This window comes from Pelophylax lessonae (genome assembly GCF_965119305.1).
Source record: "Pelophylax lessonae genome assembly, chromosome: 13".
NCBI classification, from domain to species: domain Eukaryota; kingdom Metazoa; phylum Chordata; class Amphibia; order Anura; family Ranidae; genus Pelophylax; species Pelophylax lessonae.
This window is the reverse complement of record NC_138780.1, coordinates 105,082,573-105,101,633: the sequence shown is the minus strand read 5'-3', so window position 1 is coordinate 105,101,633 and position 19,061 is coordinate 105,082,573. Positions and strand designations below refer to the sequence as shown.

Genomic DNA, 19,061 nt, shown 5'->3' with positions numbered 1-19,061 from the left:
GAGACTTCCTCTCAGGGAGTATCTGCTGCCCCAAGGGCCAATTTCCATCCTGCTTTAAAGTCGCCGGTCAACGGCTTGGCTGTTGAAGACCGGGTGCTGTAGGATAGAGGTTTGTCTGTTTCGGGGTTTCCTACGCTGTTAAAAGCTAGGTTATCTACTTCTAGGTAGATCTACCATTGTACATGGGAGATGTACATCGAGTGGTGTGTTTCTCTTGGGGTTCATCCTCGCTCTTTCTCGGTGGCTCGGATCTTGACCTTCCTCCAATGGGGGGTTAAGCAGCGCCTGGCCTTGAGTATCAAGGGCCAGGTGTCAGCCTTGGCAGTCTTCTTTCTTTCAACAACCCTTTGCCACACTCTCCTTGGAGCCTACCTTTTTTTTCCGGGGAGTTCTACTTTTTGGTTCCTCCAGTGCGGTCTTCATTGTCACCTTGGGACCTCAAGAAACCTCCCTTTTGAAAATCTTAGGGAGATTCCCCTGCTTACGCTGGCCCTGGAGGTGACCCTTTTTGAGGACTATCACTTCTGCACGCAGAGTATCAGAACTGGTGGTGTTGTCTTTTTGTTATCCTTCCTTGGTGGTTCGCATTGAAAAGGTAGTTCTTCGCCCCTGTCTGTCATTCCTTCCAAAGGTCGTCTCTGATTTCCATTTGAATGAAGACGTGTTGCCTTCCCTGTGTCCAGGACGAAAACATTCTACCAAAATTGCCTTGCATTCCCTGGATGTGGTTCGGGCAATTCAGGTGTACTTGGCTGTTATGGAGTTCTTCAAGAAGTCAGACTCCCCATTTGTGCTCACAGATGGACCTAAGAAGGGGTTGACTGCTTCCTCTGGGACCATTTTCCAGATGGATCAGACAGATGGTGGTTCAGACCTATTCAATTAAGGGTCAGATTTTCTCCTTTCCTTGTTAAGGCGATTAGTGCCTCCTAGGCTTTCCGTCATCAGGAGTCGGTGCCGCGGGTTTGCAAGGCGGCTACCTGGTCGTCTGTGCACGCTTTCACAAAATTCTTTAAGTGGATTTGTTGGCATCTGTGAAAACTTCATTTGGCTGCAAGGTTTTGCAGGCTGCTGTTTAGATGACCTGGTCCTCCTTGGGAGTGTATTATTTTTTTCTTTTTCAAGGTGAGCTCCAGTTGTTTTTGGTTGAGCTCCTGTTACCTGGTTGGCTATGGTTTAGCCTTGGGAATTTTTTCTGCTGTTCCTACTCTCATGTTTAACACTGCTTTGGGACATCCCAATGGATAAGAAGATTAGGAGCTGTGTACTTCAATGAATGAAAAAGAAAATGGGATTTTTGACTTACTGTAAAATCCATTTCTCTGATGATCATTGATGGAGTGTGATTTCTTATGACACTGCCTGAAACAAAACTGAGTGCCTATAACTAAAAGTAGGGGTATAATCCCTGGTACTGCCCATAGGTGTAGTCAAGCTTTTTTTCTGCCTAGTGTCCTACTCCTGTAGGGGGCAGTATAACCCAGTGGTTAAGAAGATTAGGAGCTGTGTCCTTCGAACATCAGAGAAATGGATTTTACGGTAAGTAAAAAATCCAATTTTTTTCACCTTGGCACAATATTTTACGCCTCCATACGGAATATGTTCTTCATGCTGCTTTATAAGGTTCACTGTAGTTTTATGCAGCAGTTAATGCGAGCAAACATCAGAAATTCACATTTCTGTGGGCATGATAAAAATGTAAGCATCCTCCTAATTGTTTGTCATATCTCAGGCCCCCTTTCACATGGGCAGACCGATAATGTCTGCCTGTCCGTTTCTCTTTAGGCGGACTTGATTGGGCCCTCTATTCTCCTCCATGGAGCGGCGGAGGTAAACAAACGTGTCTGTTTACATAAAACTTGTTGCACAATACTGCTACCAGTATATGAGGTGCTCTGGTAGTAGAAACCACCAGTCTAGTGCATTAACTCGTCCGGTTGGACGTGGGTCAATGTACCTTGAGCTATTCCAAGGAAAATATAATAAGAAAGCATGGATAGGAACCATAGAATAGAAGGTACCTTCAAGATCCAAGTATAATTACTAGAAAATGACTTTATTAAGTAATATTCATGAAAAAAACACTGCCTCCACCAAACACCATGTAAAAATGACAACGTTGTCACAATAAAAATAGAGTCCGGACTCAAGCCCGTAAATTAAGTAACAAGCTGTTTGGTCAGATCTCTGATAGCTGTGCTCTGTAACAACTTCCTCTGCTCAGTGGCAGTATGCAATGTGCAAATGTAGGGGGATGTGTCTCAAGCACAGCATAGGAGATACACACCAAAAAGGTATTAATGGATGCAGGATATGTAATGAAAGAAATAACCCTCATGCAAATATTATATAGAATCCTTGTAGGGTCTGTTTTACACCTGCCGACATTCAAATATATCTGCTAAAAACAGACAGATGGAGATAGTTTCCCATCCATTTAGTGGATCGAATCAAATGGCCATCGGGTGTAAACAGACAGGCAGTCTATTTACAACTGACCACCCATAGAGGAGAACAGGCTGTGTCTGCTCTGCATAAGCGGAGCGGACATAGACCAGCCATCCGCCTGCTCAGTGGGGATCCGTGGACAGATTTCCCACTGATCAGGTGGGCTCCTGGTGGAGTCAGCCCCATGTGGAAGGGGCCTTAAAAAAGGACTTCAGGAAAAAAAAAAACATGTTTATTTAAAATCTGCTGGGTAATGACCTTTGCTGTAACCCTACCCCACCTGTGAGTTCTAAGGTGAGGGACCTCCTCTTCCTTGCAGAGAAATCACTCTTAGCCTAACTAATTTATTTTATTGTTTTATCTTTAGATTCTTCAATTATTTCTTTCACTGTGTTCTAATACCACAAATAGAAGCAGTGTATTCAAATAGGCGCAGCCTTAGTAAAACTTTGGGTGCCATACCCAGACCCCACACCGTGGGGAAGCCTGTTAAGTTGCTTCGGGAACAGCTCCTGCAGGGGCACTCACCTTGGCACTTACAACTGGTTGTAGTCAGCTGTAGGGTGCTGCACAGTTCCAGGACCATGGTCCATTGCTATGGAACTCTGACCCTGAAAACATTTTTGGGGGTATGCTCACTGTGAGGGGTGAAGCTATCTTGTGGGGCTCAAGAGACAATAAAAACAGGAATTCTAAGCCTTACCCACTCTATTCAAATCTGTAAAAAATACTTTGTGAATACATACACTTTACGTAAAAAAAAAAAAAATACTTGGTGTTGTATTTGCTTTGTAAAACTCTCTGCACTCCACTATGTAGTCTTCCCAGATGTAAAGTTACAATTTCTGCTTATGTTGTAATGGTTTTCCTGTGGTAAGTCATTATAAGTGTGTTAGTAACAATTTATCCGTGTTGCCAGGTATGGAAGAGTAAATTATGTGTTAGCACGCCGGCTGGAGCTGCTTAAGGAAGTGGGACGTCTGCAGGAGAGCTTGGGAGTCCCTGGAGATGTGTCCTATACCTGTGAAACGGCCGGCCATTTCTTTTTGTATCAGGTAAGTGACCTGTCTCATGTTGTTAGTCTTCCAGCCCAGCTGGCAGTTTCCAGTCTACTACAGTGAACTGCAGTAATCCCAAAGTATAGCTCGGGGACTGATTTATTACCCTGTCATGTATATCACATTATACATGTGGATAAATGTGATACATCAAGTGGAATTATCAAATCTTTAAATCCCTTTAATGTTAAAAAAAAAAAAAAAAAATTCTCTTTGAAAGACACGGCTTCTTATCCTATATCCATTACCAAACAGGGTTTTATAGTTCTACCTACAGGATTAGGACACTAGGAAGAAAAGAAGACTCAGCAGAGAGGGGATTTATGTCCATCTGCCATAGGCCTCCAGTCATTTCTGCCTAGTGTGTTCAGGAGTATAGACTTGTTTTTCTGCTTGTCCCACAGGTTTTTTTTTCCCTTTTTAATGGAATTTTGGATTTTTTCCTGCGGAGATCTTCAAACAACAGTCAGGCTGGGCGACAGGCTGGATAATCTAGGTCCAGTGGTCATCCCAGTCTGACTAGCGAACGAGCACAGACTGCTAGCTCCGCACTCAGTGTTGTCTCATGGACCAGGGCGGCCAGCGAGTTCAACATCTTGGGGGACACATATGACCAGGCGCCTACAGTGTGTGTCACAGTGCTACCCCTGGCCAACAGGGAAGGATCTGTCACGGGAGCTGTATCCGCACGCTTGGGTGGTCTGGTAAGTAGAAATGCCCCCTCCCTTCCATCTCTGGATGTGGTTTGGGGTGCGGGTACTCCCTGGGGCAGTCGGTCCTGCGGGGTCCTCTCCTCCCCTCCTGACCATGTGGTGGTCTACTCCCCCCCCCCCCCCCAAGAGGTGGGGTTTGCATGTGGCCCTGGGGATCGCTTGCCCTACCTGGGTCCCTCGTTGGGCGCATGTCTCTAAGCGGGCTGGTGGTGGCTTCGGGGGCAGTGTTGACTGCCCTGGGACATCCTATCATGGCTGGCAGCGGGTTGGACGCTCCCTGTGGGGGATTAGTGTGCAATGTGAGCTTGCTTCTGTGCCCCCCTGGGGGTGTTTTTGGTCCAGCTGCCGTGAGCTGGGGCATGTTTGGGGCTGAGGACTGGTCCTGTGCCTCCCACTGGGCCCACAGATGATAGTGCACCACACAGTCATGCTGGCCGCTAATTTAGGCCGCAGCTTTGTGACCTACTGGGCTAGCTCTGGTGTTGCCATCTTGACTGTGGGCAGCCATCCTCTATGGCGCTGTGGGTGGCACTTGCGAGGCGGAGGGGCATGCCCTGGGCAGCCCATATGTGCAGTGGGCACCCACCCCCTGCTGTGTTTGGCCTTTAGCAGTGGCCCTTATTGGCTGCAGCAGTCAGGCATTTTTGTGTGACCCCGGACAGCCATCATTTTGTTGGTGGCTGCTGTGCCTGAGCTCTCCTTTAAAAAAAAAAAAAAAAATGTTTTTTCGCAGCCAGACAGCCCGGTTCTCATGCCAGTTGGGCAGAGCAAGGGGGGTTGGTGCTGGGTAAACTGTGCTGCACCACCTTGTTGGGGGCATCAGCCCTAATAGCCCCCATCCTTGGCATGGCCCCACTTCTCCCACATTTTTTCTTTTGGCGGTTGTTCTGGGTGGGTCCTTTGGCTCAAATGTTAGTCGGCTGAGCAAACTTCCAAACCAGCCTTGGCCGACCTCCTCTTTCAGGGAGTCCAGTTGTTTGGGGCTACGCTGGATGGTATGATCAAGAAGGCAAAGTAACTACGCTAGAAGGCTGGATGGAGCTTCTTGGCACTCAAGCAGTTTTTTCAGTTTCTTCAACTAAGAGCTCCAAACCTTTCAGGACACCCACGGGTGGTGGCGGCAAACGCCACTGGCCCCAGAAGCCCTCTAAGACCGCCAATAGGTCCTCCTCCGCCTGAAATTTTTCCCTCACCCCCAGGGGGAAAGGGGGCTGGTTTCCAGTTACGTGGACTTCCCCTTTTCCCGACAAGCTGATCCACTAAATTGTTCTCCCAGACGGGGCTGTGCAAGATCTGTCTTTGTGGAGGGATTGTCCCAGTGCCCGAGTCAGTGCGGTTAATTTATCCCATCTGTTCAAAGTCCTTTAGTGTGGCTGCACTATGTTCTCTATTGCTGGCTCGGTGCTTAGGCTAGTCCTGGCCATTGTCCTGGTATCGCAAACGCTAAGTGGGCTAAGCTTTTGCGCCGTGACCTAGAGGGTGAGCAGATTCCCCCTGCCTTTGCTGATTTGGTGGACCAGTTGGTCCAGGGGCTGCAGTTTGTCTGCGATGCCTCTTTGGATGCGGCTCCCCTGATACTAAGCTTTTTGTTTTGGCAGTGGTGCTTGGACGTGCATTGTGGCTTAAGTGTTGGTCTGCAGACCAGACTTCTAAAAAAGCTCTGACTGATTTACCCTTTTTAAGGCGATCGTCTGTTTGGGACTACCCTGTATGACATCATTCGGAGTCTCACAGGGGGAAAGAATACCTTTCTTCCATAGTCTGGAAAAGTAAAAAGAACCCCGTCGCACACATGGTCCATCTTTCACAGCTCACAAAACGTTTTTTTTACCCCTCAGAGTCCACTGACCTTGAACTTTTTAAGACCTCCTTGGCAGGTTCCAAGCAGCCCAGGTATGGCAAGCCGAGAGCAGGATTCTCTAGACCCGCAGACGAGGCTCCTTTGGCTTGAATGTGCGCCCTCACCCGTGACTTTGATGGGGAGATGTCTTTGCTGGTTTCCGGGCCCGTGGACCCCCTTGGTAAATGACAAATGGGTCCACGAAGTGATACTGTCTGGTTACAAGAGAGATCTTTGTTCTTGCCCTCCGGACAGGTTCTTCCCTTCCAATGTGTGTCTGTCCCAGGACTGATTGTGATTGTCCTGGTTCCGGTATCGGAACAGTTTCAGGGTTTTTATTCAAACCTGTTCACGGTCCCAAAGGAGGGCAAGGTTTGTCCAGTTCTGGACCTCAAAGCCCTGAACTACTTTGTGCAGGTACAGAAGTTCGGAATGGAGTCCATTCGCACAGTGGTAGCATACCTTCATCAGGGGGACTTTCTTACTTTTATTGGCATCGAGGATGCTTACATGCACATTTCAATATGTGCTGACATCAGCGTTTCTTCTGTTTCGCTGTGGAAGAGAAGCATTATCCGTTCATAGCGTTACCCTCAGGTCTTCACAAAAGTGTTGGCTCCGGTTCTGGTGTTGCTACGTCAGCGGGGGATTGCGGTACTGGATAACTAGACCACCTCCTCTTGCGAGCAGAGTCTTCTACTGCCTTGATGGAAGACCTGGAGATTACTATCCAGTCCCTGAGAGATTTCGGTTGGCTTCTAAATTACCAGAAGTCTGCTCTAAATCTATCCAAAAATTGGATTATCTGGATCTTCTCTGGATTCAGCTCTAGCCAGAGTGTGCCTATCTCTGGACAAACTCCAGAAGTTGCATGCTGTGATTCATCTACTGCTGTCTGGCAGGTGGTCCTCCCTCTTGATTTGCATTTGGGTGCTGGGCTTGATGGTATCTACCTTTTTTAAGGCGGTTCTGTTTTCACAGTTTCCATACGAGGTCTTTTCAAAGGGAGTTCCTGGTAAAAATGGGACAAGTGTCCGAGGTCCCTGGACAATCTGATTAGGCTGAGCTGGGAAACCAGGGAGTCCCTGGTCTGGTGGCTTCGTTTCCCGGCTCTTTGGCGGGGCAAATCCTTTCTCCCCTTGTATTAAACAGTGGTCACCACGGATGCCTGTCTGTCCGGGTGGGAAGATGTCCTAGGACTGAGCTCCACTCAGGGTTGTTGGATGCTGGAAGAGTCCAGACGACTGATCAATATCTTGGAACTTCGGGCGATCAGGCTGTGCTTGGATCACCGGACGAATCGTCTTCGGGGGCTCCCGGGAACCGATCCAGTCGGCTAATGTCAATCACCAGCACGGAACAAAGAGTGTGTTGGCTGCCCTGGAAGTAGCCGGCATCCTCTGGTGGGCAGAACACTTTGTTCCCGGTCCTTTCCGTCGTACACTTTCCAGGAGTGAAAAACTGTCAGGCGGACTATCTCAGTTGGCAGGTGTTGGACTGAGGGGAGTGGTCCCTTCACCCAGATGTTAGTCATCCGATATCTCTTCTGCTCCTGAGGTGGATCTGTTGGCGTCCTGGCTCCACAAAATGGTACCAAGGTTTGTGGCGAGGTCACGAGACGTCACAGATGCTCAAGGTCACGGGATCCTCCTCAGGTCACAGGAGTCCACAGAAGCTCTGGTGGCATGTGGGGCTAGTATTGTCTGCTTTTGCACAGGATTGAGGCAGAAGTTATTCCGGTCACTCAAGTGGCCCCAGACTGGCCTTGCCGGGCTTGGTATGTTGACCTGGTGCGATTGGTGGCCGACATCCCCTGAAGAGTGCCTCTCTGGGAGGATCTACTGTCCCAAGGTCTGATCCTCCATCCTGCTTTACAGTCGCTGGCTTTGAACGCTGTTTGAAAGCCAGGTGCTGCAAGATAGAGGTTTACCTGGGTCGTTGATCCCAACACTGCTGAAGGCTAGGATGTTTACCTCCTAGGAAGATCTACCATCGTACGTAGAAAGTGTACTTTTCATGTTGTGAGTCGAGTGGTGTTCACCCGCTTTCTTTTTCAGTGGCTCAGATTTGACATTTCTTCCAAATGATGTTGAGCAGAAATTGAAATTGAGTTCCATCAAAGGCCAGGAGTCTTCTTTCAGCGACCCCTGGCCACGCACTTCCTGGTGCATACCTTTTATTCAAGGGGTTTGACCTCTGACTCCATTGGTGCGGTTTCCTCTACTGCCTTGGGCTCTGAACTTGGTGCTTTCAGTTCTCCAGAAGCCTCCCTTTGGAAATATTTGAAAGATTCCCCTGCTTACGCTGTCCCAGAAGGTGTTTTTTTTGGTTGCTATCACCTCAGCAGGGTGTTGGAGCTGGCAGGGTTATCTCGTCATACCCCCTACTTGGTGGTCCGCAAAGATAAGGTGGTTCTTCACCCATGTCCGTCATTCCTTCCTGAGGTAGTCTATGATTTCCATTTGAATGAAGACATTGTGTTACGTTCCCTGTGTCCCAGGCCCAAACATCCTAAGGCATTTGCTTTGCATGTCCTGAATGTGGTTCGGGCAATTCGGGTGTATCTGGCACCAACGGAGTCTTTTCGGAGGTACGGCTCACCGTTTGTGATCACGGACGGGACAAGTAAAGGGCTGGCTGCTTCTTCTGTGACCATTTCAAGATGGATCAGGCAGACAGTGACTCTGTCATGGGTCAGGAGCCCCCTTTCCCTGTAACAGCGCACTCTACTCAGGCACTTAGTGGTTCTTGGGCCTACCGTCATCAGGCATCAGTTGCGCAGGTTTACAAAGCGGCCACCTGGTAATCGGTGAAAGAGTGAATATGACAAGCTTTAGATAGGTCTGTGCCGGCATTAGTTACTGGGGTGAGTGGGGGGGTTAAAAAAAAAAAAAAAGGGCAGTACATAGCGCCCACATGTATAGGATCTTATACACAGTCTTGAACAGTTCCGGAAAGTTCAATAAGTTCAATATTTGTATGGTGGTGGAATGGCAGCCAGCTTGTCAGAGTAGGAAGGGCTCTGTAAGGAGGAAGTAAACACAAAGAGCAGCGCCGATCTAAGTGTAGGGTTAAAAAGGCAATGATACACTTTATTTGAATGCACTTACAGGCAAAGTGAGAGGGGCATGTAGTAGGTGACATCCTGTGGGTCCATCTTAGGGGCAGCCTGGAGTCCACGGGCAGGGCCGGCCTTAGGTGTTTAGGCGCCCTGTGCGAGCTAATCCTGTGGCGCCCCCCCGCACATTTTCTTGCACTTTTTTTCACTTTATTTGACTTTTCTTTTTTATGATCACTAATAACTTAGCCCCCCTTACATTAGAGACCCCCTTACATTAGAGACCCCCTTATATCAGAGACCCCCTTATATCAGAGACCCCCTTATATCAGAGACCCCCTTATATCAGAGACCCCCTTATATCAGAGACCCCCTTATATCAGAGACCCCCTTACATTAGAGACCTCCACAGAGCCCCCCTTACATTAGAAGTCCCCCACACAGAACCCCCCACACAGAGCCCCCCCTTACATCAGACCCCCCATACAGAGCCCCCCTTACATCAGAGTCCCCCCACAGAGCCCCCCTTACATTAGAGACCCCCCACAGAGCCCCCCTTACATTAGAAGTCCCCCACACAGAACCCCCCACACAGAGCCCCCCCTTACATCAGACCCCCCACACAGAGCCCCCCCTTACATCAGAGACCTCCCCCACTCAGAGCCCCCCCTTACATCAGAGACCCTCACAGAGCCCCCCCCCTTACATCAGAGACCCTCACAGAGCCCCCTCTTACACCAGAGACCCCCTCACATTAGAGACACCCACAGAGCCCCCCTTACATCAGAGCCCCCCACAGAGCCCCCTCTTACATCAGAGACCCCCCACAGAGCCCCGCTTACATCAGAGCCCCCTTACATCAGAGACCCCCCCTACAGAGCGCCCCTTACATCAGAGACCCCCCCCCCACAGATCCCCCCTTACATCAGAGACCCCCCACACAGAGCCCCCCTTACATCATAGACCCCTCCACACAGAGCCCCCCTCACATAAGAGACCCCCCACACAGAGTCCCCCTTACATCAGAGACCCCCCCCCCACACACACAGAGCCCCCCTTACATCAGAGACCCCCCTTTCATCAGAGACTTCCCTACAGAGCCCCCTTACATTAGAGACCCCCCACACAGAGCCCCCCCTTACATCATAGACCCCCACACAGAGCCCCCCTTACATCAGAGCCCCCCACACAGAGCCCCCCTTACATCAGAGACCCCCCACACAGAGTCTCCCTTACATCAGAGACCCCCCACACAGAGCCCCCCTTACATCAAAGACCACCCTTTCAACAGAGCCCCCCCCTACATCAGAGACCCCCCCCACACATCAGAGACCGCCCACACAGAGCCCCTTACATCAGAGACCCCCCACACAGAGCCCCCCGACAATCAGAGACCCCCCTTACATCAGAGACCCCCCCCCACACAGAGCCCCCCTACATCATAGACCCCCACACAGAGCCCCCCTTACATCAGAGACCCCCCTTACATCAGAGCCCACCCTACATCAGAGACCTCCCCCCCACACATCACCCCCTCTTACATCAGAGAGTTTACTTACCTCAGTAGGGAGGCACACACTGTCTGCAGCTTTTCTTTTTTCATTAAACTTCCCGCCCACACATCCCTCGGGAGTGTGGGCGGGGCGGGAGGAGGAGGAGAAGGGCCGGGAGGAGGAGCTGACTATCTCTCCTCTGGCGTCCCTGCAGAGAGGAGAGATCAGTCAGTGGCGGTGGATCGGAGGCTGAGCTGTGTGAAATACACAGCTCAGCCCTGCAGCTAGGAGACCGAGGCACAGCGGGAAGTAAGCCGTGGCCTGTGTTAACCCTGTCCAGGCCGTGGTCGCCACTTACCTCCCGCTGTGCAGCCTGATCATCTGCGAGCTGTGATGGCCGCACGGCGCCCCTGTTGCCCATGGCGCCCTGTGCGGCCGCACAGCTCACACACCCCAAAGGCCGGCCCTGTCCACGGGGCGTCACGTAGCGCCAGTGGATTCTGGAGCTTCGGGGCCGGGGGTGGAGGGAAGAGCCAGATGTTATCAGGGGGAACAGAGAGCCAGTGCAGGGCAGGTTGACAGATGTGACGTCAGCAGCGCACGTTCGGAGCATGTATGCTCCTTCACCAGGCCTCCCGGGCGGCCATCCTGACCCTGGTTATGAGGCAGGGGGGCAGGGCCGGTGGATAAGAAATGCCAGCTCGCCAGCTCCACCTACTATCCACACAATCCACATCCAGTGGGGGCCGCGGGTGTACTGAAAATTATTATTAGTGCATGGTGCATAGCAAAAAAGGCTTAAAATACAGCTACCGGAGTACAATCTATAGCAGTTGTAAAATGGTTACAAATAAAAACCACTCATATCTTACATTACAATCGATGGTTAGAAGGGGTAAGCATAGCTTATGTGAGAGAGTGTATAGCAAACCAATATTATTGTTATGTATACAAGCAGAAACCATTACAAATTATATATATATATATATATATATATATATATATATATATATATATGAGCAGAAGACATTGAATAGATATGGGGCTAAAACACATGAAACTTTAGGGGAGCCAGTAAAGTTCTATGTTCTATGGGGATATATTATTTTGTACATACTCACTACTGGTAGTTCTCTACATAGATGTGGTAGACCATAAGGGTCCTGTAAAGTAAATAAATGATACAAGGTTTGTTGTACTTTATTAGGGTATTGGTAGACTGAGACTATATATATATATATATATATATATATATATATATATATATATATATATATATATATATATATATATATAAATGCATCATTGTCTTTTTAACCCTACTCTTAGATCAGCGCTTCTCTTTGTGTTTACTACTTGGTCATTGGTGCACACTTTCACTAAATTCTTCGAGGTGGATGTGTTGGCATCTGCGAATGCTTCCTTTGGCCGCAAAGTTTTGCAGGCTGCTGTTTAGAGGGTCTGTTCCCTTTTTGGGGGTGTATTGTGTGCAGGTTAGGCTCCAGTTGTGTTTTTTTTTTTTTTGTTTTTTTTACCTGGTTTACCAGTTGTTTCTGTTTACTTGGTTGGCCATTTTGTTTAGCTTTGGGATTTTTTGTTGTCCCACCCCTCCTGTTTGGCACTGTTTGGGGACATCCCTATGGTTCTGAATAATTACCTCTATGGGGTTGTAATGCTTCTGACACTGCTTGTTACAAAACTGAAGACCTATAGCAGAGAGGGAGAATATACCACTTATGACTACCCATAGGCGTAGCCAAGTCTTTTTTTTTTCTGCCTAGTGTCTTACTCTTGTAGGGGGCAAAAATCCCCCTTTTTTTTTTTTTTCAGAGCTTTTCCAAACTCTGATCAGTGCATCCAGAGAGTAGGGCACTGGCTTTTATTTCTTCACTCTTCCCCCTCATGCTGAGAAGGAATCCTGCTGGGACCGAGGGAACTCAGAAGCGGCAACACCCTAGGTTCTTTACTTTTGTAATTGACAGTATACCAGTAATACCATATCCAGTATATAACCTAAATATTATGTCTAATATGGTAGTACTATCCGTATCCCCTCTCCCAAGGTACCTGAATTCCAATAACCATTCCCTAGTGGGGCAATTCTGCAAAGTGAAAGAGGGAGAGCATGTTGTCGGGCATTCAGGGACCCCAGACTGGATTTAGGTTAGTTGCAGTTATTCAAAAAGTAATATATAAAAATAATAGGATTTTGAATTAAGCACTATGGCCACTAAGGGCTTTGTAAAACATACTATTTGTTTCAATCTATTTTAAATAGTATTTACTTATCCACATTAAACTACTACATGTATCTAGACCAGGGATCCTCAAACTACGGCCCTCCAGCTGTTGCGGAACTACAGATCACACGAGGCATTGTAAAACTCTGACATTCACAGACATGACTAGGCATGATGGGAATTGTAGTTCCTGAACAACTGGAGGGCCATAGTTTGAAGACCCCTGATCTAGATGCTTAACATACTGTGATAGCAAAAGATGATTCTGGATTTACCTCAAGCAGGAATTCAGTAGTGTTTACCTGAATAATACAGTTAATACATTTTATTTGCAGAGTTTTTACAATAGCATTACTTTTAAATGTCTTTGCAGATAATGTCACGATGGGAGGCCTACCTGAGCAAAGTGAAAACTAAATCTGCTCAAACTCCTGACACAAGTGATGTCGCCAGACTATTCCCTTTCCACCAATACTTCTACAATGCCCCTCAACCTATCTTCAAAGGCCGAACCTATGAGGAAGACATGGAAATTGCTGAAGGTTGTTTCAGGCACATTAAGAAGATATTTACTCAGCTAGAGGCAAGTGCTCTTAAAGACAGTTTAACCATTTATTTTCCTGGACAGCTAATTGCTTGTGCAAAAAAGACAACATATTTGAGATTTGCAACTTTGCATTGTCAGGTGATCCCTGTCTTTTAAAGGCAATCATTAGTTGAAAATGATTCAGTGTGCTTGGACCCCCAACACTTTTGCTGGGTCAATGGCTGTTGGAATGTGGCTGGTCTTTACAATTATACAAAGCATACCAATGTGTGCAATTGCTTCAGTAGATACACACCGTGTACTTGTGCATTATAAGTAGGGAAGAAAGTAACTATTGAGTCTGTGCTCTGGTATGGCATCACATGGCTGATTTTCAAGTGTGTATGCTTGCTTAATGGTCATAAAGGGGTTGTGGGGCTCTGGATATTTATGGTGAAACAATTTGCATGTCACATTGTTTGAGAAGAATAGACCTAGGCTGTCACAGCAACCGGGTTCTTACAGTATGTATTTTGAATATGCTGTGATGTCAGTTGTAGAGCAGGCAGACGTGTCTTTACACCCCCTGCACTCAGTTATATGCATGGTGACATTGGATCCAAGTAATGGCCTCTAGCCTGCTCCCTTCTGCCTCTTGTGCCTTAATTTTGCCCAGGGAGGTTGCTCTTCAACTTGAGAGACCAGCAAGTGAAGTTGTATGGTTTGGAGCGTCCAGTGCACTTGTGAAGATATTGTGAAACATGTGCTAACACCTCCATGCTACGGACACTTTAGCACATTTGAAATAAGCAGAGGTGTAACCGTAGAAGAGCCAGTACAGCAAATTACAAATCTGCACTTTTATTTTTTTTTTTTTTTGCAGGAATTTCGGGCCTTCGAATTGTTACGCAGTGGACTGGATCGCTCAAAATACCTTCTTGTGAAGGAAGCAAAGATCATAGCCATGACTTGCACCCATGCAGCTCTTAAACGCCATGACCTAGTGGACTTGGGATTCAAGGTATTTTAACATAATGTTGTATTTGCCTTAGAAAATGTCTTATGCATGCTGATTTTCAGTTGCAATATTGTGTACCAAGTGCTCTAATATTGCTTCATTCAGACATTTTTGGCACAACTGATTGTATTGGCCACAAGACAACTTTTTTTATTTTGTTGTTGGCCCAGTTTTTTTGCAGTTCCAGACTGTTTTGTACATCGTCTGCAGACGGTCACCTTGAAGTTGCCTTGCATACTTGCTGACTCTTGGTTCCTGTCTTTTCTCTGCAGTACGATAACATCCTGATGGAAGAAGCTGCTCAGATTCTTGAAATTGAGACCTTCATCCCCCTCCTTCTGCAGGTACAGTACGGTGCTCTGACCTCTGTCTTCAACTTATAAAAATAATAATAGTCCTTCTGGAGAGTGTCTTCTACACCCATGAATATACTGCAATGGGTTTCCTGGAGTTAACCTTTTTGTTGCTTATGGTGTCAATGAATGGGATCAAGGCAACTTTTGCTGTCAGTTTATATTTGATATTGATTTTACTAATTTATACCAATTTTTCTTAGATTTTTAAAAGTTAAACACCTTCATCTTTTTTTTTTTACTGTTTAATATTAATAATCATTTGGCCAATCCCTGCATTTATTTTCATGCACAGAATCCAGAGGATGGCTTTAGTCGGTTGAAACGTTGGATCATGATTGGAGACCACCACCAGCTACCTCCTGTCATCAAGAATATGGCCTTTCAGAAATACTCCAACATGGAGCAGTCACTCTTTACTAGGTTTGTGCGGCTAGGGGTGCCAACTGTTGACCTTGATGCCCAAGGAAGAGCCAGAGCCAGGTGAGGTTATTTTAATATTAACAGAGAGTTACTTCTGCTTTTACAACTTGTCTGCAGGTGTGTGATCTCTCTTTCTTTTTTGCAGCTTGTGTAATCTGTATAATTGGCGCTATAAGAGTCTGGGGAATCTGCCTCATGTGCAGTTGCTGCCAGAGTTTAGAACTGCCAACGCTGGCTTGCTTTATGACTTCCAGCTTATAAATGTAGATGATTTTAATGGAATCGGAGAGTCTGAACCCAACCCATACTTCTACCAGGTAATGTTACTGCCATATTCTAAAGTGTGAATGCAATAAATGCGTCTTTATAGTGATGCATTGACCACAGAGTGCAATGAATATCTTTTATATTATACCACAGAATGCATTCCTACCTAAGCTTTAGAAATGTCCTAATTTGCATTTTAAAACCACTCATTGTTCTTTAAACTGTAGAATCTGGCTGAAGCAGAGTATGCAGTAGCTTTGTTTATGTATATGCGTCTACTTGGATATCCGGCCAATCGGATCAGTATCCTAACCACATACAATGGACAAAAGCACTTGATCCGTGACATCATCAACCAGCGCTGCGGCAACAACCCTGTTATAGGACAGCCAAGTAAGGTAAGGTGTAAATCACTATCTTTTTTTCTTTTTTTTTTTTATTAAAACATTAACAGCTTCTGTCTGTATAACTTGCTGAGGCTATCATTCTCTACATCAAATTAGAGCTTTGCCCTCTAAAAACTAGATGTTTATATTTGCGTATTTGCAGGTCACAACCGTGGATCGGTTCCAGGGACAACAGAATGACTATATCATCCTGTCACTTGTCAGAACCAAAGCTGTGGGTCACCTGAGGTAAGAGATCTGCGGCAGCAAATGTAAAATAGATGAGAAAGGCAATCCAAATTCTTCTTCCGTCTTTCCAGCCACACAGCTTATATTGCTGGTATAAAACAGACACTTGCAAAGGTCCCTGAGCTATGTTTATTGCAGTCAAAGTGGCTGCAGCTTGTTACTGTCTGCTTTCTTTGCATACTTTTCATTGCAAATCAGAGTACAAGCATGGTTGGCATTACACCACCATATAACACAGTGTAAAAAATGTTTATATTCTCTATTGGACTGCTTTTCCCAGCATGACCGTTATGCTTAGAGTAGAAGTTTTAACAGATACAATTGTATGGGTTAAACAGATGGCAAGGAAGACACTGTGTGTAATAGTGTGTAATAGTGTGGATATTGTGTGGACATTAAGCTGCCTGTGGTGTAAAGTGAGTATAGTACTGAGTGATTTTGAAGTGTTGAAACATAATTGTTTAGCAGAAGCTCTGAGCAGAGATGTGTAATATGCCAGATCCCAGTTACAACACTGTGTACATTCTTTGTTCCAGCTTGTTTATATAAAGTCAGTCTGGTGTGTCACAGGCTAGATGAATTGTCTGAAGCTGTCACGATGAATGCTTTGCAGTCTGTGTAATGGTATACCAGCAATCATGGGGAAAGATTGTGTAAGATGGACATGGCTAATGCTAAACATGCAGAGAGTATTTTTCTAGTAAATTTAACCACATTCAACCAGTTTTAAGGTGCAAAAGGATGGAACCGACTGCCATACGTTTAATAAAAATTACAGATCGACCGTTTATCGGCAAAGCCAATATATCGAGGGCTGATATGGACTTCACCTGATATATCGGAATCGGCTTTTTATTTACCGATATTGCCGATATTTCAGGGAAAGTGCTTGTACCGGGTTGATGCCTCTAGCTGCAGGCATGTATCGGTGTACATAGCCGATGGTCGGCTGTCTTGTAATGACAACCGATGCGGCTGAGAAGCCGCTTGGCTGTCATTCCAAGTAGCGGGAGGGGACGTCCCCGCCCCCCCTCCCGCCGCCTTCTGCGGCTCCCCGGGTCTCCCATCCCCCCCCCCCCCCCCGGGAGACCCAGGAATTCTACCTTCATCGCCGCCGTCTAACCCAGATCTCCATTTCTTTGAATTCAGGCTGCCATCACTTCTGGGTACTGGCGGCGCCAATTTCAAAAAACTTACAGCATTCAAAACAAGCTTGGCTTTTTGAATGCTTAAGTGCAGAGGAGGGGGTTTGGGGTCTTTTAGACCCCCAGATCCCTCCACCACAGTACCTGTAGACATCAAAAAAAAAAAATGGCCGATACCCGATGACCAAAATATCGGCATCTGTGTTAAAAAAACGATATTGATCGATCACTATTAAAAATATACAACCTGAGTGTTACCTTGATCCATTAAAAGCTTGTTAAAATTGGTTCAGATTGCCATGTGTTACCAGTATAGTATTACTACTAACCATTACCAGCACCAAAATCACCAGCAATAGCCTCATCCATATGTTTTTTTTTTTTTTTTTGCTAGGCTACCATTTTTATGCCACACACTTTTTTTACTTTTTCATTTGCTAAGGAGCGTCTCTTGTACCTTTTATGATTTTCCAACATTAAAGTAAACTATATATATATATATATATATATATATATATATTGCTAGGAAGGAGTTCTGAGCACCCTTTTGGTTGAAAGAATCTCGTCTGCCGCTAAACATTGTGCAGCTTTGAGCAATTTGACTGGCCCTTCAGTTCTGGACCAACCTTGGAGGGCCATCTGACCTGAAATCATTTGGAAAAGGCAGATACATTCCATTAAATACATTCCTTTCCCCACTCTTGCCAACAAGGTGGTTTTCCTTGTTGCTATGGACTCTAGGAGGTAAGTCTCTGAACTGGCAGCAGAATTCTCTTTTGGTCTTGCACTAGGTTGTGGTTTGGCCCAGGACTCATTTTTGCCTAAGGTAGTTTCAGTCTTTCACCTCAATTAGAAGATCGCTCTGTCATCTTTGTCCAGCTCCAGGTCATCAAAAGGAAATTTCCATGTGTTTTTATGATGTGTTTTAGGCTGTGCATGTCTATCAGCCATTGCCACTTTCAGAAAGGCCTATTCCCTTTTTACCAACACATTAACCTCTTCATGCCAACCGTAAACAAATATGGGGCCCCATTGGACTGGCCTTTTTTTTTTTCCGTGGGGCCGCATATTTGCGTATCTCCCTTTGTGCTTAAAAGCGCGCCACACGGTGCACTTCCAGCACAGAGACCGGGGTCTCACAGAGAGCCCTGGCCCTGTACTAACAATTAGGACCCGAATCTCCCAATCCGGGTCACCTTATCGCTGTGATAGCCTCTGATTGGCTGTCACCATGAAGCCTGCCCCTTGTTTTCTTTCTTTGTAAATGGAGGAGAGAGATACTTAGTAACTCTCTCTCTCTCACTCTCTCTCTCACTCTCTCGCTCTCCTTCCAGGAGAAAAAAAAGTGCGTGTAAAAAAAAAACATTAAAAAAACACAAAACGGATACCTATATCAAGGTTTGATTTAGGTCAGTGCCAGGGTTAGTGTTTGGGTCAAGGTCAGGGTCATTTTTTTTTTTTTTTTACAGATTTTTTTTTAAATTTCTCTTTAGTATCCGTGTTAGCGTGTTTTATGTAGGATGAAAAAAAAAAAAAAGACAAAATGGGCACCATTGTTTTTGGGCTGTACTACTGATCAGGGCACCGGTGCAGAGTTTGCTCAGGAATGGCAGCAGGCAGGTGTGCGTTCATCTGCACGCACAGTGGGGCGAAGACTTTTAAAAGGATGGCCTGGTGTCAAGAAGGGCAGGAAAAAAGCCACTTCTCTCCAGGAAAAACATCAGGGACAGACTGATATTTTGCAAAAGGTACAAGGATTGGACTGCTGAGGACTGGCGTAAAGTCATTTTTTCTGATGAATCCCCTTTCCAATTGTTTAGGGCATCAGGTAAAAAAACCTTGTC

At 46.4% G+C, this 19,061-nt stretch overlaps 1 protein-coding gene across 1 annotated transcript in view; it reads left to right on the top strand.

The window, feature by feature from the left end:
- AQR (aquarius intron-binding spliceosomal factor) overlaps window positions 1–19,061 on the top strand; it is a 213,882-nt gene that overhangs the window by 159,204 nt on the left and 35,617 nt on the right. The window contains exons 25-32 of the mRNA XM_082242923.1: window positions 3,368–3,503; window positions 13,224–13,433; window positions 14,260–14,397; window positions 14,667–14,738; window positions 15,043–15,230; window positions 15,316–15,487; window positions 15,665–15,835; window positions 15,987–16,072. Of these exons, the coding sequence (XP_082099049.1) occupies window positions 3,368–3,503; window positions 13,224–13,433; window positions 14,260–14,397; window positions 14,667–14,738; window positions 15,043–15,230; window positions 15,316–15,487; window positions 15,665–15,835; window positions 15,987–16,072 (1,173 nt within the window). The remainder of the gene's footprint in view (window positions 1–3,367; window positions 3,504–13,223; window positions 13,434–14,259; window positions 14,398–14,666; window positions 14,739–15,042; window positions 15,231–15,315; window positions 15,488–15,664; window positions 15,836–15,986; window positions 16,073–19,061) is intronic.